This window comes from Anoplophora glabripennis, unplaced genomic scaffold, assembly GCF_000390285.2.
Source record: "Anoplophora glabripennis isolate ALB-LARVAE unplaced genomic scaffold, Agla_2.0 scaffold1041, whole genome shotgun sequence".
In the NCBI taxonomy this organism is placed as follows: Eukaryota; Metazoa; Arthropoda; class Insecta; order Coleoptera; family Cerambycidae; genus Anoplophora; species Anoplophora glabripennis.
The window spans coordinates 47,089-70,398 of record NW_019417123.1 but is presented as its reverse complement, the minus strand read 5'-3'; the positions used below and the strand labels follow the sequence as shown (position 1 = coordinate 70,398).

The following is a 23,310-nucleotide window of genomic DNA, read 5'->3' as shown; positions in this document are numbered from 1 at the left end:
TTATTGGTCTGTAATTATTTGCATCCAGTTTATCGCCTTTTTCTAAAGATGGGGGTTACTGATGCATTATGAACGAAAGAGGCTTGGCAAAGGCTGTTGCAAAGATCTTTAATATATTTGTAGTCATCTGGACCTGGAGAGGAGTTAGTACGTAGACGTTTTAGATGTTTTAATACCACCTCTTCAAAAATGAAGATATTTTCCAAAGAATTTTCAACACGTGGATTTGGTAAAGCAGGAAAGGGTCCAAAAGGTTCAGCACAAAATACTGACTGGAACATGTTCAAGAGCACTTCAGCAGCTTCTAGATCATTGACAAAGATAGATCCATATGTAGATTTTAACTTCAGTATATTTCCTCACAACAGCGACCTATAAATAAATTAAAAACTAACCACTATTTCTCCATCGCGTTTTGAACGAAGGATAGCTAGATGGATAGATTTAACTTTTATATAATTGCGCGTACTAATAGCAAAATAATTAAGTTTAATCTATAGCCTACTGCTGATCATGATCTATCATTGTCGTAGTTTTGAGGAAAGTTGAGGAAGTATAAAAACTTTCATTTCAAAAAATCTGTCCAAATCTGTCAAATATTCTCTTTGGCATTTATTAACTTTTTTACGGTTGAAACTCCTCAGACCCCTATTAATTGTTAACTCACTAATAAATTTGAAGCTTTATCTTGAATGGTTCTTGTATCTGGATCAAAGACCATGTTTCCACGTTTAATTTTTGAAGGATCCAAGAGTTTTTATGAACCGTGCTGCCTTTTATTTGCGTTTAAGGATTTTTTTATACTATGTCAAAAGCTAAATGATACACTGGCATGCAGTTTCCCCAATAACGATTTTAAATCGAAACAATGCAGTGCGGTGCATTACTTTCAACTCCTGAATAAATATCTGTATGAATACCTGAATTAGAAAGTTATACCTCGGTAATTTGAAAAGATCTAACACAATTATCGAATTCAATTAATTGAAAGGCGTATCCTTCAAATAAAATGTACTTTTCAATCGGATTGTAGCTAGCAAGTACATGATCCAACATCCTCCGAGAATATCACCGAGGCAGAGAAAAGAACAAATCGTGGGTTTATATTACCCAGCTGATTCGATTATTTTTGCTCAAAGAAGCCAGGAGGGATGAGAGGTGGCCCCGCAGGAGTTTGGTTCAACGGCGCGCGATAAGTTTTTCCAAACCGAAAGTCGGATTAATGGATTCCTCCGAAGGTCGTGCGGTATTTAAGCCCGCAAATGGCCTACTCTAAAACATGTCCAAAAGTGTCAAAGTTTAATTTATTATTCCCTGGAAAAGTACCAAAAGTGGTGGGCGGTATTAGGTTACATATTTTTTCAACTTTTTCAACTATAGAACAGGAGAAATCTTGCTACTCTGTTTATATGAAGGTTTCGAAAAAATTCACATTATAATATTAAAAGACCAGTAACATCAAATCATGGAACGTTATCTACAGACCACTACTCTAAAATTTTATTAAAATATACCAGATGGTTCAAAGTTAGAACCAAACACGTAAATCACTATTCTGGGATCTGATATACCAAGCATCCGAGTATGTCTTGAAAAGCAGCTTTTTTCCGGAATTCTGGATGTGACGTTGTGAAAAACTTTTAACTTCCCTCTTTCGATAAAGTAAACAAAAAAAACGAGTTTCTAAAAGGATTCATTTGCGATGTTTCAAAAACTGAATTTGAATCACAGTTTTTTTTTTCAACTACTTAAGAACCATTGATAGTCCAGTCACTGAAGGCGAAAATAAGGTAGATTTTCCTGAAAATTTCCATACAAGCTCATCTGACCCCCCAATTCAAAAGTTATATTGTCTAGATGTGTGTTTTTTTCTATTTGGGGGTGAAAACTACCCTTGTACGAAAAAAATACGAAAATAGCAGATTGACTTATTTTAAAAATTCAATTCATGTTCAAATATGATAAAGTTCCTTTCTTGTTTTTTAATATAATTTATGAAATTTAATTACTTTTCAACCCTTAAAAATCCTTAAAAAATACTCTTCCATAGCCAAAAAAAATAGGAAAAAAAGTTTTTAACAGTTTAAAATATTCTTTTGGTGCATTCACAATGTATTGCATTTCTTTTGTTATTCATTAGAAAGCTTACGACTCGTTACAAAGTTGCAACCCTTAAAAACTATACCTTAAAATAAAATAAACAAAAAAATATTATTGAAAGCTTGAGATGTTTTAATGGTATGCATATGTTGAATTATAAACTTTTTATTGGTTTTCAAATAATCTATGATATATTGCAACTTTTTAGCCACCCAAAAAACCCTTATGGAAGACCTACCCCTCATAAAAAAACCTACCCCTTATAGAAAAATTTCTTAAAAATTATATGTGAGTGTGATGATATAATTATTTTTTTAAATTTTATTGAATTTATTCTTAATATTTTTTTATTAAAGTAATATCAAATATACATATACATGTGGACTCGGATACGTGTGTGTATGTGTTTTATTAAAATACTTACTCAAATCAGCTCACAAGTGCTCCAAAATACACAAAGATGATGGTAATTTACCCGCTCCGAAAATTTTACAGAAAATTTTTTTTTAAAACCATTTTGTAGGGAATTTAAAGCACTTTAAGTTCTGTGATTTGCAGTTTTTTTGAGCCCTTCGTTTTTTAGATTTCTAAGCTAAAAGGGCTCAGGAAATGCAGTCTTGGAGCTTAGTTTTGAGCTTCTAATGGTCATAACTCAAATTTTGTCCTACAAAAATTTTAAAAAAAGCAAATTGTTCAGTAAGGAAAAACCTACAATTTCTTATTCTATCATTTTTTATAACTGTTAGTTTTTGAAATATTTTGAAAAAAGGCGATTTTTTTAAAAATTTAAAAATTTTATTCAAAAGTAAATGAAATATTTTTTTAAATTTAGGCTTCTAAAATCGTTCAAATTCCCAGAATCTGCTGTTATTACATAAATAAAGTAAATTGGAGAAGGAATACGTTTAATTGTTTTTTCCGTCAAGTCATTAATTTTAATACCGATTTTTTTTCTCAAAAACCAAGAAAATCATTTTATTTTGATTGTAACTTCATTAGTTTTCTTGCTAACGACTTTTACCACAACTCAATTTAAAGGTCTTTTCAAAAACTTTAATAAATGTTACATAAGTTTTCCTCGAAAAACCTTTAATTTTTCCGCTACAGGACGTTGAATGTTTCGATTATACTCGTAGCTATCTTCGAAATTGACTTCAACTTCTGGGAGTCATAACTCGGGTTCTATACCACCTACAAAAATATAAAAAGCAAACTCTTTGCTATTTAATTACCTACATTTTTGCTTATGATCATTTGTTTTATATAGAACTAGTCGTTTTTGAGATATTCGCAAAAAATGATTCAAAAACATGCATTTTTTGGTCTAAGAACAAACATGTTTAGGCGTAAATAACTCAAAAAGTGTTGACTATACAAAAAATTCTTATAGAACATTTTTTGCTTAGAATTCGTCCCTCTATCGAATCCTGAGGTTATTTTTAATTAAAAAAATCCCCACCTTCCAGAAGGGGTGGCATTCACCCCTAGGGTAAAAGCACACATCGGCACTATATAATTTTTGTTTCTTGGACTATTCCCTAGCTACAGTTCAAATTTCACGTCAATCTATTCCATTCGGAAAAATTGATAGCCAAAATGCTTCAATGACTGGACTATGAAGGTGCAGATTTTAAACAGTGCAGCACAGTTTCCCCATAGTAGCTGTTTGCATGTAAACTTTAATCAAAAACTAACCAGGGGTGTCGAAATTGAAAGGTGTTTGATTGATTGCAATTGTCAAAAAAAATTAATATATTTTTTTTCTCTTTATTTAACTTTAGCCACACTTTTAACAGTGGGTTTTGACATCGCTTCCAACTTCCAATTTTTCTCTTCCGAACAGTAGATAGCCTACCCTTGTCAAGTCTTCGATCCTACGATCTCCACTTTCTCCTGACGCTGACTGTCAACCAAGCACATATTATTCTACCCAAGTTTGTAAAGACCGGTTAGCAGTACTATTCTTATCCCTATTGATTTGCCGCTTTGCCCTGCCTCTTTGCAGGGATTACTTGTCACGTTTTTGGGTCATTCCATCCACTTCATCCATTCCATTCCTGCATGAGTGTCGCTACAGGGTTTCCTCTAACGCCTGCTCTAGCTAACTCATCAGTCTTTTCATTGTTCTTATGCCCTTATGCCATTCTAGCTTTATTAAAACAAGCAAGCAACTCCATACTGGTATATGATCTGGTAAGAGCTGATTGCTTTTGGAACTCAGTTCTGGTGTTTGTGTTTTCTGTTTCGTTTAATATGTAGGTAGCTGCTATTAGGCAAAGGCACTATCGTACGTTTGAAGTCTATATTTTGAATTGTTCTTGACTGATTATAAACCGTTTCTCGACTTTTCTAAAGGTTCGTAAATTTTTATTAATCCGTAGTAAAAGCCTGTTGTACGGTTGCCCTGTACAAGTGGTATCACCACTTCAACGGCATTATGTTCTCTTCCATTTTCAGTAGAAGGTTTCTTCATTTATTTTCTGATTTTGGATAAAAATAAGCCCTGGAATAAATTAATCAATATAACACACCAAATATAAAAAATATTTCGTTTCATCTACTTATCTTAATCCATAATTATTAACTTCACAAAGGAAATTAAAACTTTTAAACGTAAATTATAATCAGTTATTTTTGGAAGAAATATACAATTTGTATCACTGCATAGGTAGGTTGCAAAATAAAAAGACAATTATTATTTAAAAAAGACAAATATAAAAGACAATTATGTAGGTTACAATTGAAGCTGTCAACATTTGTCTTTAGATTTATAACTATTTTCTATATTTCATGTCACAGTAATAAATAAAATAACATTATTAATACAATGATTGCAGAGAGTAATAGTCAGTAATAGTACCTGCATAGCTAACAGTTTAATATTGTTGCAAAATGGGAAAAGAGGCTAAGATATTACTTTTCGTTTGAAGTATTACATACAAACTGACTTCTACTTTCTAGCAAAAACTTAATTATAAGGTGTACATTGCTGCAATGCTTAACAATACTTATAGTAATAATTAATTACAATTATTATACTATATTTAATTAATTTTAATGACCTTGGCTATTTTCTGTTGTATTGACTTTTCTAAAATATGTAAGATGCGTCAATATTTTTACCTTCAAGGCCAGTTTGAAACTGTAATATTTTTTGTAAAATATATGCTACTTATCTTTTATATTTTTTACACTTTTTTATATTTTTATAAAATAAATGCTTTTGTATAAAAATAAATTCGTATTATTTATGTCACTCCTTGACTTTAAAACTAGTCAACAAAACGTTTACTGAACATTTTCCTGAAAGGATCCTGTACATGAAGAAACTTCATTTAACCGATTGTTGTCAATATTTCAGGACGGATGTTCCAAGGGAAAAATATTAAAAAAGTTGAGTAATTCCTAAATGTTTTTAAAATATTTGGAGAAAAAAAGTTCATACAATATAATGTATATAGGATGTCCTATTTTAATCGACCACTCCAAATAACTTTGCACGATGACCTTCAATTTAAAAACTTCTAGATCAAAAATAGTATGGTTTTAAGAGGGCCGTATGATAATGACCTTGGTTTTGACCCTGTGGTCAAACTTAGTGGTCAATTGGAGGTCAACTTCAGAATTTCAAATAGAAATCCCATTTGTTAGTCATTCTTAATCCAGAAATTGAAGGACAAGAAATTTTATGTTCAAAGATGTATTTGATCTTAGTTCAGATTGATCCCTAGGGATATCAGTTTTCCGATTGAAATGTTTAGTATTTATGGCAAAGGTTGATTAATTTCATTTCAGGTGATCATGATTTATGGTCTAAGTGTGACTCTTACCTTGAGCCCAGGGCTTGTTTAAGGGTTAACCTTGGATTTGGTTTTCTATCCAAAGATGGGAAAAGAAAAAAATATCACGTTCAGTAATGTATATTTGGCCCTGCGTCAGATGGGACCCTAGGGAGCGATTTTAGTTTTTAACTTAAATATTCATTTTTTCGCCGCAGCTCAGATGGCTCTCGCAGTTAATGAGGCATCCAGTACAATGTTATCTTGATCTTGATCTAGAAGTTGAGAGTAGGAGCTATTAGAACCGTCAATATTAGCGGCTATCGGTGGAATTCGACGTCTTCAAATGCTGATGAATAATGGTTAACCTTCTCCGACAGTTTTATCTATTCATATGTGCTTATATGATTACCAGACAATATTTAAAACACTCTTACATATTGAAATAAGGAAGCAGCTGTCCACAGCATCATTGATAGACTTAATTCTGCTACTGCGTTTCTGATACATTTGACTCCTAGGGGTCCATCTGACGCAGGGCCAAGTGTACAATTTTGAACGTGATATTTTTCTCGTTTTCCATATTTTGATAGAAAAACCAAATCCATAGTTAACCTTTAAATGACTCCTAAATTTCACCCCAGGGCTCAATATACAATAAGACCATAAATCATGACCACGGTAGTTTGTACGGAATTTGCCATAAAAATTAATCAACCATTGCCATCAGATGTAAACAAAAGCTGATTTGACCTGACCAAGTACATATTTGAATTTCCTGTTCATTTTATTTCTGGATAAAATAAATGGGATTTCCATTTTAACTCCTGAAGTTGACCTGTAAATGACTTCTAAGTTGGGTCAAATCATTATCGTATGGCCCCCTTAAAATCTTACAACTTTTATTTAGAAATTTTTCAATTGATGGTCATCCTACAAAGTTATTCGGAGTGATCAATTAAAATGGAACACCCTGTAGTGCGCGAAAGCTTCATTTCAAAGGGGGAGGGGCAATTTGGACTGTTTTCGGCCCCCTTCATTTATTATATTCAATAACTAATCAATTCCACCCCAAACGGGACCTCCCCCCTCTTTCCTAGTCAGGATCAAGGTCACATTGAGAAAAAGTGCATTAAATCAAAGTTTAGTTTTTTTGGGTAGTTAAGTCCGAATCGGAGATTAGTTTGTCTGTATCAGGCTATTTTAAGGTTGTTCCAAGGTCATTTCAAGATCAATTTGAGAAAAAAACCGAGCGATCAAGTTCGACCACATAGTATACAGGATTTTGGGATCGCTGAGTTCGAATTCGATGTCAGTTTGTCTGTATCAGGTTATGTGAAGGTCGTCTCAAGGTTAAATTGGGAAAAGCCAAGCAATTAAGTCTAACCGCGTATTTAGAATTGTTGAATTCAAATTTAAGGTCAGTTTGCATGTGTCAGGTCATTTGGAAGCCATTTTAAGGTCCTTTAAAAGTTAATTTGTGAAATAAACCCTGGAATCAATTACCGTTCTTATAGTCGCTTTGTATGTATTAATAAAGGTTATTTAAAATATATTTTTAAATAATTGATATCTTCAAAACAATGTTTAATTCTACAGGGTGTTAAAACAAGAGTGTAAAATATTTCAGGAGGTAATAGTATGAACCAAAATAAGCAGAAAAGTCTTAATAAACATGGGTCCGCAAAGTAACGGTTGCAGAGATATGGACCGGCCCTTCCTACCCATCTATGTGGAAAAGTTTGGTGTAAATGCTCTCTAACGGCCATGGAAAAATTAGCCGGAGCACCATCATGCTGGAACCACATTTGTTGCCTCTGATTCAAAGGAATGTCTTCCAAAAACTCATACAGTGTGTTCTGCAGAAAGTTGAGGTAAGCAGCGCCTGTTAATCGGTTTGGTAAAACAACAGGATATTCTCCGCACACTCGTACCTGGATTCTGCTCTACCAGTGCTAGAATTTCTTCTTCTGCTCTAGGAGTGGAAACCGACCTTGGTCTTCCGGAAAAATTACACTGTTTGCTCAAGGAACCGGTATCACGCAATCTTTGGTGAATTCTTCCAAACATGCGTTGTGAAGGAATCTGGCGATTTGGATAAGCATCAACATAGAGACGTCGCGCTTCGGTGGCGTTCCCATTAGCACGACCATACATGAAATGCATGTCTGTTAATTCTGCGTTAGAGTAACCAGCCATAGCGAAAGAAAACTTGTGCACTGAGAACAACTGTCAAATACGTACTGTTTATTTCACTAAAGATCAACCAACTATTATAAGAAAATACACAACGTTTTTGCAAAATAAAAAAAGGGGCTAAAAAACATAAAACATACCATATCTCCGCAACCGTTACTTTGTGGACCCATGTTTATTGAGACTTTTCTGCTTATTTTGGTTCATACTATTACCTCCTTAAATATTTTACCCTCTTTTTTTAACACCCTGTATATTGGTATTGTGATTTGCGAGAAGCAAATAGTCTGCGGGCTGATGCCTTCATCAGCATTAAATTAATATCAATATCAAGTTAAATATATCATTCCTCACCACAATCACCAATCTTATACAGGTTTCGACTATATTAGTTCTCATCATTACGCCATTAATTTAGCACTTTGTTATATTTTATATCTCACCCATAAATTTAGAATAAAAAAATTATGAGAACTTTCAGCATCCTGAAAACTATTCATAAGCAAAGAAAGTTTACAAAAAAAAACACGACATATCCCTGACCATAAACACTAAATATTATCTAGCAATTTGACACTATTTTTCTTCCAAAATCATTGTTCAAAAACTGATTTCAAAAGTAAATTTCAAGCCTTGTGTCTCAGAAACGCCAATTTGTGAATATACGTGGAATGCACCTCAAAAGAATTGTTTGCTTATACAATACAACAATGAATAAAAATCGTTGCAAATATTAACTTACTAAAGTGTAAATTCAAACTAAACTTAACGTTGTATTTCATGAAGAGGGTTCAGAAATTTATAATAAGTTAGAAGTCTTAAAAAAACATTATATTATTAGTTCTCGCATTTTTACGCTATATCTTACTTCACTTACATCTTATCAAATAAACTTCTTCATTTGATGATCAAAAAATGTTCCTCCTTACCAGAAACCTATGTAGGTATGCAATAGATCCAAAATAAAAACTAAAAATGATATGTCCAAATAATAGGCTTATTCGCACAGCAGTCAGAGCAACTGTCCGACACATTTTATTAAAAGAAACTTTTAATTTGAAGGCTGCGCAATGCGTATTATCCATTTTGTAAGCATAATTATATTTTTTAAACAGGTACAAAGAACATTTTATTTTTAGATAGACAGAAAATAACGAGCGTTCAAATAAAAACGTGGTCGAAGTTGGCTCTGACACATTGGACGTAGGGAGTAGCTTATAGCGACCAACTTAACCTCATTTCTCAACGAGCTGTATAGCAGCTGTCAGTTTCAATAACGTTAATGACTATATAACTTTATTTTAAAGAATAATCGTGATAACAATAACAAACAATTAAAGGAGAACAAACGCAAATCTTTTTTAACACTATGTGGCAGGTACCGTCTGATACTCCCACCATTTGTGATAAAACACGTACAGAAGTTCTTGGCGCATTTTCCATTATTTGTTAGACATTTTCTTTTAATTCTTCAGTCCGCTTTTTATGTCGGCCGCTTCCTTCTTTTCTTGTTACACTGCCCGTTTCACGAAAAACATTAACACAACGCTGAACTGCACTTTGAAAAATTTTGTACTCAACAACGCCGGGAAATTGATTTTGATATTCTATGAAACATTCCTCAATAGAATACTTCCATATTCCATCAATCTTGCGTCCATTTCTAAAGTAGGACTCTATGATAAACACTTTTTGTTCTTGAGAAAACACCATTTTAAACGCTTTTTAAAACGAAAATATTCAAATTAATAGCGGCGATATAGCGCTTTGACAGATGACGTTTAAGTTCATTTGCTATACGCTACGCCCTACGTCCAAATTTTCAGAACCAACTTGACCACGTTTTTATTTGAACGCTCGTTATAACATGGAAATACAAAGAACAGCTACCCATGATAAATCAAAATCAGCTTTTAAAATCAATCAAATTAAATTAAAAATAAATTCACTGTTGTGTTTTGTAAATAAATATATATTTTTAGGTTAGATACAAATATAAAATAACCAGATCTGTTGGAAATTGTCTTGTGCGAAGAATTCCAATTATACGGAACGTATACATTATGAAATTACCGTTTCTGCAGTATACATCTCAAACTCTGACAGAAGTTTGGTGTTCGCGAAGGATTCTCAAACTGTTACTTACTGACAATCAAACTGTTTAAAGATCTGTGGACTGCCAATCCGAAACATGCACATTAATTTCGGTAATCAAAGTTGTCTAATATTGGCTGCTTAATCAATGTTTAAGTTAATTTCAAATATATTTCATTTTTTGGCGGATTGATGTGCAAAGTCAGCTATGTTATTAGTGTTTTTTAATTGTTACTAATTATGTATAGTAGGACATATATTTTGAAATGAAATTACGGATTTAATCTGCAATTAAAAAAGGGCAAAAAACTCCTACTCCAACTAGTCGGTAGACAGGTTTGAGCTTAATGGATATCTCTTTTCTCTCTATTATCAGTTTGTTACCCTTATTTCAAAATTCTGTGTAAAATAGCAAACTCAAACTAAATAAAAATGCTTGTAGAAATTTACTGCAGAAACATAGCTAATTATTTCGGCATTCTTCAAACTTCTTGAATGAAGTTACATAATAGCAAATCAAGACAAGCAGTAAAAGCTAAAAAGTCAAGACAAGCAGAAAATTTAAAAAAAAATCTCATTTCGTATCCAGTCAAGTAGGCTTTAAAAACATCGAGCTACTTGACTTGACGATTCCCTCATCTTATTGTGTAACAATAAATTAACAATAGCAAATTGTTTCAGTCCAAGTTGAACTGCGAGGTGCTGTACGATGACCTGGCATTTGAGGTGCGTTGGGCGATAGCGGGAGAGAGCATTGTGGTGCAACTGGTTGCAAAATTAGGTAAGTCGTATATTACGTGCAAATTGCGGGAGTGGTGCCGGCGACACAAGTCAGCGATCGCCGTACATGTAATTTGATGCTTTTTAGATTTAATTAACGTATCATTAAGATGTCAGCGTACTGTAAAAGTTTGGTATTTCGACAACAGTAAATATTTGCAATAGGTATAAACTGCTTGACAGTGAAAGAGTAAACCTATTTTTTTAAATTCGTCACTTCATGCTATAAAAAATGCGTAAAGAAATTATTTTATTTTACTTATAATTTTTTGGAATGTTTTCATCCATCCTCATTCTCATTAAATTTCCTTGGGACCTATTTAACAATATTTACGTTTTCGTTGCAGTTGCAGTTGCAGTTAATATAGGTAACTTGTTTTGCATTTACCAACTTTGGATTAAATAAATTGGTAAAGAAATTGTAATAAATCAAGTTATAATGTATACATAGACCACATAGACTGGCTAAAGGGCGATTATGATGAAGGCAGTTGGGTGTCTAGTCGGTAGCCCAGCATCAGTCGTATCTGGAAACTTGAGCTGTACGTGTCGCTTTGATTTCAATAATTAGTTATTTTTTCATGGGCAAATGTATTGTAAGACATTGTATAAATAGAAGTGAACAAGTTGGTGAAAAAAACCGAAAAGTTTTCTAGATAAATAAAATAAGCAATAAAGCAATATATAAAACGTAAATTTAAACCATTATATACGCTATTTCTTGGTTAAGGCCAGAGTATTCCAGGGTCGACTTTATAATTTTGTTTGCACACATAGTGCAATGGTAAACGTGATGTTATTATAAATTGCTAATAAAATAATGAATAAATGATTGTAACATATGTTTAATAATTATTTACTTTACGTAAAATTTATATGAAATTTTTCCAATCCCCTAATTTTGAGGGAGCCGAAAATTAATGTGATATTATTTTTTGCGATCGAAAAAATAACAAAAAAATAATTTCAAATTCATGTTCAGCACCCTGGAAAAGGGGGATTGGAAAAATTTGATTACCAAATTTTTACACTTGCTTCGATTTTTCGAATCTAATATTTTAATTTTTACAGATTTCTAAATGATATTGTATGTATGATTATGTATCTGTACATAAAGTACAGATAGGTGAGAGCTTTTAAAAGACAGGATTGGATACCATCAAAATTTCACGTATATGTTCTAATCAGTTTGAAGAAATTTTTTTAATTTTCAAAAAAAAGAACGCAAATTAGCAAAAAATGCAGTTCCCACATTAAATCTACCAGAAATAATAAGTCATTATACTTTATATGTATGTATATGCACAGTGTGTTCAAGTTTGACCTAGAACACTTCTGTAACATTTGCCTGGACTGTGCGATTTGAATTTGAATTTTTTTACATGTAGGACTCTCCCAATACTTAGTGAACATTTTAATGCTCACCACATAATTTCATAAAAATTATCTTCACTAATACTTTTTTATGAACATGAACAGTCCCAGTCTCCTATCAGCCAACCTATCGTGTCGCAGTCATCATGATATTTTGACCTAAGTAGTTAAGTTAGGCGACTTTCCTAAATTTGCAATAAACAAAAAAAAGATAATCCGCAGAAAATAAACCTCGTTTAAAAAAGAAAAATGACAATTTAAGAAACAGAAAAAATAATAATTTTTTTTAATAACGATGTATTAAAAAACTTTTTAAATGTGAACATATTTAAAAATTTGCATGAACATCAATGTGATAATCTCCCTAACAATTGTAATCATTTAACAGAACTTGTAAGGGCTGTATGTGAATAGTATCTTGATGTGAGAATAAATTATGAAGTCAAAATATTTATTTCAGTAAAATCTACGAAAAGAGAAATATTAAATGAACGAACATTAGTTAAAGGACAATAAATATATTTAAATTATTTTGTAGGTTAATATAAGCAAGACATTAATATAAGCGAGACATTAAAATAAATTATTTTCTGAATTCCAAACTTGAAAAATGAATATCTGTCATAAGTGTAAAAATATTGCTTAATCCAGACCTGTTCACAGGATGCGCGGTCAGATTACATCGCACACTCCACTTCTCCGCAATTTGCCATCACTGATACCCGTGCATTGGAATTAGATACAGCCAGTCTAGGTGGTCTATGTAATGTATACCTTAAGTTTCACTTCTCATGGAACCACCTTTATATCTCTCTTAATTAAAATTAAAAAAAGGATAAAAGTTTTTAAAAACATAATGGATTTTTATCTAAAAGTTAATAATATATTCTAATTTAGCATCCCCAGAAGATCCACTTCTTATTTGTGGAAGGGCGAAATGGGCGGTGACTATTAGACGCCTTCATTATAGCCATCTTTCTCTATCGCACGGATTTTTATGACTTACTTTATCGCTCTCACATAACGGCCGATGAACCATGGGGACTTTCCGACCCTGTATGTTTTAAAGTCTATCGCTTTTTTAATTTTAGAACCAACTAAAATTTAGATTTAGTTATTCAGAATAATGGCTTTGCAGATAATTAATTTCGTACTAAAATGTCAAAATGTTTCTATTTAAAATAACCGAAATATAAGGACGTTTCCATAAAAAATTAACCAGTATACACAAAAATTACAGCACATTTCCTATGTAGTTGCAACAAATTGGTCAAGAAATTGGAAACAATAGAAATGGTTCATTTTTTGACTAATTTTGCAGATTTTTAATTTTCATTTGTTCAGTATCCAGTAATATCAATTTCAGTTACGTTATATAATTTCGACACTTAAGTCAATATTATATAGAATATACTATGTGTCCACTTTTATTTGTGTATAAATCCATAAAACTTGTATTATTTAAAATAATCAAAAGATTTTTTGATAACGTTAATCAGGATCCGTGACAACCCCCTTATAAAATAATTGATTACAAAATACACGGGATGTTCCGTTTTACATGGTCCCAACATTGAGAAAAATACCGAATTTTAAAGGCACTAGACGAGTCACGAAATGATGTCAAAACAATTGAATATTTCGCAGCACTAAAAAATTTTAGGGGAAGATCGTCATAAAAAATGTTGCAAGTGTGCCTTAGAAATCAATTTTTTTATCTACGTCATTGTCGTACATACTATTGAAAAAAATATGTTTATTTTTTTATCAAGTCACGAAAAACACGTATATAGGGAGCCTCGAAGCAAAGTAGATTGGATGTTTCAGACAGTAATCAGTAGATCAACTAGATATACAGTCTGAGCCTTTATAATCAAACAGACTGTATATACATACCAATTTCGAACTTATTAGTACTCATGGCACAAGCGATACGATTGATGAAGAGCGAATTAGCTATTTTAAAGTCTATCTACAGATAGTATGAGTATTTGTGAAATATATAAAGTGTTACATCCTAAATGGTCACCTCTACCCAATGCTCGGACGTCGATGGTATCAAACTGACAAAGATCAACCTACTAATCTTCCGGTACAATGAACGCAAGACAGTGTTGCAGAGGTAATATAAAACTAGAGTTATTTTATGGGAGACAATTATTACTTTGTAGTTACAACACAATCATTTTGTATGTTATAAGTACCTTAACTTATATTTACTGTAACCTTGCTTCTTGTTAGTTACGAGTATTACAACGTCTAGAGAAATCTTAAAGAAAGCTTTAATGCATAAATATCTAGGAGTGAAGATGAAATGGCGTTTCCTTGGTTGAAGATACATCAATCACATTTCTTCCTAGTGATTGGGTAGGAAATTGATATACCTACCTAAATTTCCTAATCTCATAATTTATTAAAAATTCAACTTAATTTAAATGATTTGTATGGATTTTAAATTGATAGGTTAGACATTTGCATAATTACATGGAAAAGTTGTTGAGAAATTGGAGCAAGGTAATTAACTTTAATTTGTTGATGAATTACTATTTCTATTACTACTATTATAGAAGTTTCTTGACTCATAAACGGTACATTTTATGAAAAAGACTAAAGACCCCACGTCGTAATGGGAAATAGTCTATCCAACACTATGGTTTTCAAAAGGAGTATCGCAAATGGTACAGGTAAATCTACAGCTAAAAAAAATGACTGTAGTAAAATGTCTTGCAGTTGTATTAATGCAACGTCGATACATAGGATTTTAAAAAACACAACACATCCTTATCGCATCCAGTGACACCAGGAATTACTAAAAGTAGACTTTCAGCGGAGACTGGAGTTTTGTGAGTGGGCACTGTTAAATCAAGATGATGATTTTTTTAAACGGGTCATGTTCTCCGATGACGCTATTTTTCATAAAAAATAGTCATAATTGCCATTATTATGACACAGTAAATCTCCACCAATTCCGGACAACTCATAGCCAATGATGATCTTTGAACGTATGGGGAGCAATTTTGGAAACCCATGTCAATGCACCATTCTTTTTTGACCAGCATCTAACTGGAGCAGTTTATTTAAACTTTTTAACAAACATACTAGAAGATTTGTTAGGCGACATTCCTTTAGCTGCACTTCGAAGAATGTAGATGCAATACAATATCGTTGCAGTTCGTCCGTTTTTACACGAAACTTTTCCAAACAGATGAATTGGGCGCGGGGGACCAGTAACTTGGCCTTCAAGGTGTCCAAATGTGACAAATTGCGACTTCTTTTTATGGGGATTTATAAAAAGCAAAGTTTACGTTACACCACCAACTACCGCCGAAGATATGTGGTAGCACATTACATGAGCATTTCAAAAAATTACGCCAGACATGCTGACCAATATTGAACAGTCTTTTAAAAACCGAACACTTTGAACAATTGATCTAAACCAGTGGTCTAAGTATTCTTCTCCTTGTTGTGTTCCGAGTTTCAATTTGTTTCGTTTTGCGTTTTGTTTTACAATTAGTTGTTGTTAGTGGTTTACATTTGTTTGTCAATCCACTTTCTAAACATGCCAGTAAATATTGACACTGTCAATCCCAGGCCTGATAAAATGTGAAAGAAAAGTGGTTTTGCAAGGCCTTCTTGACGCTGTTACATAGCTACTTTTTCGGACTTTAAAAAACAACCTGATTTATCTGGAAAACTGTCAAAGATAAATATGAACAACCTTATATCAGTCGAAAGGGCATTCAATTTTGCGTTCACCCATGACAATTGATATGGGTCATTCCATTTGAAGTTTTTCAACTCGTAAGACTATTAAATGTAGATCACAGTATTTGCTAGTCTGAATAACGTACACGTTTTGCTTACAAATGACAAGATAGAGTAATTTATGCCAAAACGAACTGTGAAAACTGCAGGTTTCTAACTCTTACAGTTTAGACGCAATCTAGCCATACTTAAAGAGCTGAAATTGTGATTATTTTCAAAAACAATCATTGATTATCTCGAAAACGGTAAGTTTTAAACACTATGTACATTTAATAAACTCTACCTTATATTAACCAAGGAATTCAAAAATGCAATAATATACAGGGTGTTCCATTGAAAATAACAAAGTTGTGTAGCGCCCTCGCGAAATGAAACACCCTGTAAAGTTAAAAATATTTTCTTTACATGGCCCACATGATTCCAGGAAACTTTTATTAAAACCCTCTTAGGTGGAACACCTTGTATATTTTTTTAAGTTGAATATCTTCAATATCTTGAAAACGAAGCGATTTCTTATGACGCTTTACATAAACTTTTTGTTAATTTTTATTTGATGAATGTTCATTTAAAATTTGTACACTTTCTCGAAGGACGCAAATAATAAATTTATACCACATAGATAGATCACCTTGTACAAGTAAAGCTTACATTTTAATTCTAACAATAATTGGCGCAAAATAGACGTGCGTGGCTAAAGTGATGGGTACATAATGTAGGAGGCAATTAGTTACTGTCGGCGATTCTACCAAGAGCCTTTTTACTTTCAATTTTCTTTTTTGCGCGACGACACTCCCACGGCCATTCTCCTATGTTAAACGTTGCGAAAAACTGAGGCTATAATGAATATTACATAAAACGGGGTCAACGTACATTAAGAAAAATTGAGCAATCTTTTTCGACATTTACCAGGTTGCGCTCTTCTTAGACGCAGCTGCCAGTCTCAACAAAAAATGGCCCACATTCTGCCAGCCCACGTATTACATGTAACAATAAATAATTATCGTCATCGGCAGGTACATGAGATTGACATTTATTTCATGATGAATTATCGAATCGCCACGGAGGATTGGCACAGTCACAGAATAACGCTAATAATGAGCAGTGAAAAAAATTGAATATGGATATTACAATAAATTATTTGCTTAGCAAAATATCAGTTGCATATTTTCATACATCCAAGAGTATTTTCCACAACAATTTAGGAAAAACTTTCTCTTAAATAGTAATTTATTAAAACTACCTACTGCAACCGTTTCGTAAAGTTTCTTAATCTTAGAAATAGCCTTGGAAAAATAAATAATATGAAACGTCTGTGATATTTAGAATAATCATTAATCCCAAACTGGATGTTGGCGTATGGAAAGCATGATACAGTGACATGACAAAATGGAATAGAAAAGTAGTTTATACAAGACTTGCTTCATTTCCAATATTTTTTTACCTATATGTCACTTAGTTTAAGGATGGAAACTGATGCATTTCTGGTTGCCTAAATTATACCGAAAAATGGTAGAAAACAGCCCTTTTTTATTCCAATATATCTTTTTAAAGCAATGGAATAAAGTAGTAAAATTTCATATCACATTTGGCAAAGTATAAATGAAGACAGTAAAGCAAAAATTAATTGGGATAGGTAAATAATTCGTGAGAAATTAATTTCTAAATATGAAGGTTTTTTGGACTTTTACAAAGAAACGATTATTTCTTCATAGTATTATAGAATTATGCAATTTTTTATATAGTTGTCTTTAAATAAATAAACTGATTAGACTTTATTTCATAGTTTGTTCATCACTTTATTATTTAAAAAGTTATATTGGAATAAAATTATTAAAAAATATTCATTCATGAATAGCATTATCTCCGACTTTTAATTCGCTTGATTTGTAATAGATGTCGCACTAGTAAAAATTTATTTATGAATGGACTCGGGTTATTTTTAACGAACAGCTGTTGTATGTGGTTAATTTGGTATAACCTGATTCTGAATTGGTAGTCATGGTTTCTGTTAATTGATACGTAAATATTTAAAGAATGTCATGATCATTTTAGATATATTTTTGTATAAAAGTATATAAGTAACAGTGCAAGTCCATACTATTATATAATTTTAGAAAATATGAAATATAAACAATTTTTAGTTTATTTAAAACCATAATTTATAATTAATATACCTATATTAGTATCTACGGTTAGTGGATAAGAGGGAAAACATTTTTATTTTCTATTCTACTAGAAAAAGTAATTCGTGACAAAAAATATTTTGCTTTTTAATTGAATACGTTTGTCATGAAAAACTGTAATAAATATATATACAGGGTGATCAGAAATTTAACAAAATTAATAACGTTGAAGAATAAACTGCTTTTGTTTTTGATAATATAAAAAAAATGTTAATAAGAAAAGTTGTTCATAACGGAAAGTTACGTTATAATTACGATTTGTGAATAAAGCGGCTTACTTTGGTATAAACAGAAATGGAAAATATTATATTTTTAATAATTAATATTAAGTAATTCTTGATAAAAAAAATTTGCATATTAATATAAATAGAATTTTAATTGTGAATATACATAATAATGAGAAAATATAAAAAATATGTACGATATACTTATTTTGTCCAAAAAATGTGTAAAGAATTATGTACAAAAGGACGATTTGAGTCTAAATTTTTTTTATGAGAAATAGGTAATTCAGTTCACTTCAATTGAAAAAATAGTTGTCTTATAGGTACTTTAATACCTCCAATATAAACAGAAATTCTGTGGAACAGTGTAGTTTAATAAATATGTAAATAAATGAAAGTAATAAAGAAATAAATAGAATAGGTACAGTAGAACAGGAAAAAATTTAAAAAATCATAAAATAAAATTATTTCTTTTTATTAATTTGAGCTTCTATAATATATTCTGGATCCATACATCTTTTTCCCTGTGGAATATTTTTGTATATTATTTCTGGTAGTATACAATTTTTATAAAATTGTTCCAAATTTGTTGCCATTGATTTTTTCCATAATTCTTCATCTTTCTTAATTTGTTCTACATAGAGCGGGTTGTTTTCACCACTATAGGTATATTACGAAATAACATATAGACTTCTTCCGGTTATATTTAACTGTCTCTGTATCTGAAAGTAAGAAAAGAATTTTACCAGATAATATTTGTTATAAACATAGATAATTATACATTTTTACCTATTATGCTTTTGATTTACCATAATGATATATCTAGTCATATATAGGGTGCCACAATAGTGCGATAAAGTTTAGTATAACTGCCTGTAGTAGTGATACGAAAAAAGTTACTTGCTCGGATTCACATTTTATTATTATTTCCATTATTCATTATTTTCAGACCGAATTAAACGTTCAGAAAATCTTGTTTTTGGCCTGAAGATTTTGCCCTATACAACTATAACTGAAAATAATTATAAACTTTGTCACACTATTGGAACAGCCTGTATGTGCATTGCAACGACAATATGTCATATTTATATTACGGCTAAGTAAGCGGAAAGTCCATTGTCGCATATGTAATTTTTATTTTCAAATAATCAAATACAATACCTACATATTTATTTTAATATCTATTATTTACTTGAATTTAGTACTAAGTACAACTATGCCTAGCAAATTGTAATACTTACTCTGTTAATGTTTTTTCCTTCATATAAAAAATAGTAAACTCCACAAATAAAATATTTCGCAGCCACAACGCAACAATAAAAGATAACAGCTCAAAGATCCATACAAGAAATAATTACATTCGCACCTACTCTGGTCCGAATCCATATAAGTACTAAAATGTAGAAAATAATATGAAATAAAACTTTTAGTTGGCTGCAAATATTATAAATTTGTACAACCACTTGCCATCCTCCTTTTTTGTAAATATGTACATAATAATATGTAGAAGATAGAAAATAGAAATATTTTCAGAACAAAAAACCGGCGGCCGCAAATTGGAGTTTTTATTATTTTATTACCCTTCTCTTTTCATATGCAATTATGAGATAGCAAGAGAGTGGGATGGACGTATAGGCCGGACAACTCATTATCGTGCACGTGTGCGTGCACCTGGCATTTTCTCTTTTTTTTTAGGTGTGTTTTGCCGGAATTTGAATGAATGAAATAATCGTACTATTTTTACTATAAACGTATTTCCTGTAGCGACATCTATATGAATATTGTAGTACTTTGTTAGATGAAACGGGACTTCAATTTCCGTTCTTAATGGAAGAACGACTAGCACATTTTTGAATTCTTATCTGCATTATATGAATGGTAATTTCGAAAATATTATTAATTTCGAACGCAAAAAAATGTAAAAAAAAGGAAACGATGAGTATAAAGTTTCTTTTTCAGAGATGTATTTTTCTTAACTCTCGCTTTTTTACTTTATTTTAAAGTATTAATTTAATTCAGATAAATTTGAAACATTTTTTTAAATTCTATTAAATAAAGTCGTATAAAGTTCCTCGACGCCAGAAATACAAAAGATATCTGTNGGATCGAGTTTAAAGAACAAGAAACTCAATTTAAAATTTAATTTTCTATACGGTCATATTTTTTTTGTCCAGGTAATAATTTCTGCAAATTTAACATTAATGCGTGACAGAATGCTTGGACTATATGCCTGTTAACTCGCAAGAGGAACTTGTACGACGAATCCGGAAAGCTACTCTCAGAATAACTCCACATCATTTGAAAGACGTTAGGCGGTCTTTGATACGTCGCTGTAATTTGTGTGTAGAACGAAATGGCGGGCATTTCGAACAGCTGCTTTGAGGTCTATTTATACAATAAGTTGTTTTTCCATACCGTGTTGTTTATTTTTTTTATTATCTTACAATAAACTGTGTGAAACAAATAGTTTTATTTCTGTCTAAACAAAGCGAGATAGGAAAAAAGTAAATAACAAAAAAGTTGTATTTTTGATAGCTAAATCTGAGAGAATTACGAATAAAAAATCAATTCTCATTTTAAACTTGAACACTGTAAATCGAAAACGACGCATCTATACATGTTTACATAAACTTTTTTTTAAGGACTTTTAGTACAAGTTGTGAAAGTCCTGCTACAAAAAATGCGGACACCTTGTATATACAGTGAGCGGCAAAAGTATGGAATATATTTATTTAAAAATCAGATGTTCGTTATTTGAAACTTCGCTCGGACCCGTCGAATTATATTTTTAGTTGCGCATTTTCTGAAGCAATTTTCATTTATACAGGGTGGCCCAAAAAAAAGTTATGAAATCAAGGCCAATTTTTTTAAATGGAAACCCCACTTTTTTGTAAAGTGTTCCGCGGTTAATCATTTCCAGCGATCGATGAATACCAATTTCAAAAACGAAATTGACCGTTCAACATTTACCAAGATGACACGCGCATATCTAGAATAGTTAATGTTTTAATATATGTAATTTTTACTGATGATGGTGAAGCATCAACTACTTCACATTTTAGTAATCCCCCTATCCGCGTTATTTTATAATAACATTTACATTACTGCCTCTGATCTGATGCTTCGCATCGATCAGTTTATTACAAACGTATCTAGCGTCTGCCCTGTCGACCTGGCGAGCCGGTAAACAATCCAGGTTTTTTGCTTGAGGGACGTTGGCCGTCATTTTCGTTTGTGCGGTTGTGAGTTTGACGTTTGGTTGAGTGTATGGCACGTTTTTATGGCAATCAGAAGTATTGTGAGGCTAGAGCGGTACAGGGCTTGACTACAGATTTAGCCTATTTCTGCTATTACAACGCGTATTGCCTCTTACTGGTTTATTACTCCTACTGTTTATTTATTTCATTACCGCCACAAAGTTATTTCTGTCATTTTACTAAAAACATACTTTCAGTTAAGTATAACTTTTCAATTTTAAAACATTAATAACCATGTAATTTTTTTAGAAAAGCGTAGAATTTATATTTTATTTAAATTAAATTTTACTTAATAATAATAAAGTTTCAGATAAGGTAAGAAGTAATAATCTAATTTCACTTACATATTTACTTCTTTCATTTAAAATCTCAATGCTGGAACGAAGAGTATGATGAAGAATACGGAATATCAGACATTCAACAAAGATACGTTTTGCATTCATTAATATTAAAATATTATAATTTTATAATTACTCTAATATTAGCACCATTCACTGTCCCTGGAAAATCAATAATTCTGATGTCAATTACCTGAGGAACAGCATTTCAAAAGTTCAAGGGAGAATCTATTTTTGTGAGATTTATGTGCCAAGAAAACAAACATTTTTTATGGTGTTTGGGTAGAGCGTAGCTACATCGATGACATACCTTAGTTGAATATCAAGGCAAAATGTGCAATTTGTCGATGTTTGTTAAGTTATGCAAAATATTCCACGATTCCGATATTGTCCAGTTGCATAAGGGTAATGAGAGTCAATACAAATCAATACAAGGTGTTTCAAAATAGAGTTTTTTATATTTTTGGTTTTTGTTTAATTTTTTATGAAATTTGGGTAGTGAAAATACTTAATAGTCCAATTAAAAAGACCTTTAAATCGCAATTTGGTCGACTTGCCTGAATTTTTTATATAAGTTAGTTTGAGGTATATAATACCAATAGGGGTTAGCAATTTTCTCTTCGACCCCCGGCCAGGAGTGAAAAACGATAAAACATAAGGGTTTTTCAAGATAACTCAATAGGGGTATGAGCTTGAAAAAAAATTCTTATAAAAGTTTTAGAGCATAAAATTCTACATAAAAATGGTCTATGACTTTTTCTGGTACTAGTAAAATTAACAGAGTTAGGGTGGCTAGAAATTAAGGGATGATTTCAGAAATTTAAAATTATAACAAGCAGAAAAATGAATAAATTTTATAATTTTTTTTCTATCTACTCTAAAAATGTAAACTTTCTTTTCTTTGAAAAAAATATACAGGGTGTTTTTGAATGGAGTAGCATAAATGATATCAGTGAATCTACATTTCAAAAGAAAACGATCTGCAAAAAATCGCCTTAGTAAAATGTTCACCCCTGAAGGGATATGGGCCATCAGTTTCCAAAAAAATAATGAAAATTGGCTTTAATTTGAAAACCGAATGAGGTACAAATAACAAATTTTTTACAGGTTGTTTACTAATACAGATGCGAGTTTTCAACTATTTTTCGAAAATTTTAACCCCTAGAAAGGGGTTAAAGTAACAACCCCTCAAGCCATTTTTTGCCATAACTTTTATATTT

General features: G+C 31.6%; 1 protein-coding gene across 1 annotated transcript in view; it reads left to right on the top strand.

The window, feature by feature from the left end:
• The window catches only part of LOC108913837 (protein Skeletor, isoforms B/C-like), a gene marked incomplete at its 5' end in the record, with an annotated part of 107,014 nt that overhangs the window by 63,503 nt on the left and 20,201 nt on the right, over nucleotides 1-23,310 (top strand). Inside the window, one exon of the mRNA XM_018719477.1 lies at nucleotides 10,851-10,950. Coding sequence (XP_018574993.1) covers nucleotides 10,851-10,950 — 100 coding nt within the window. The remainder of the gene's footprint in view (nucleotides 1-10,850; nucleotides 10,951-23,310) is intronic.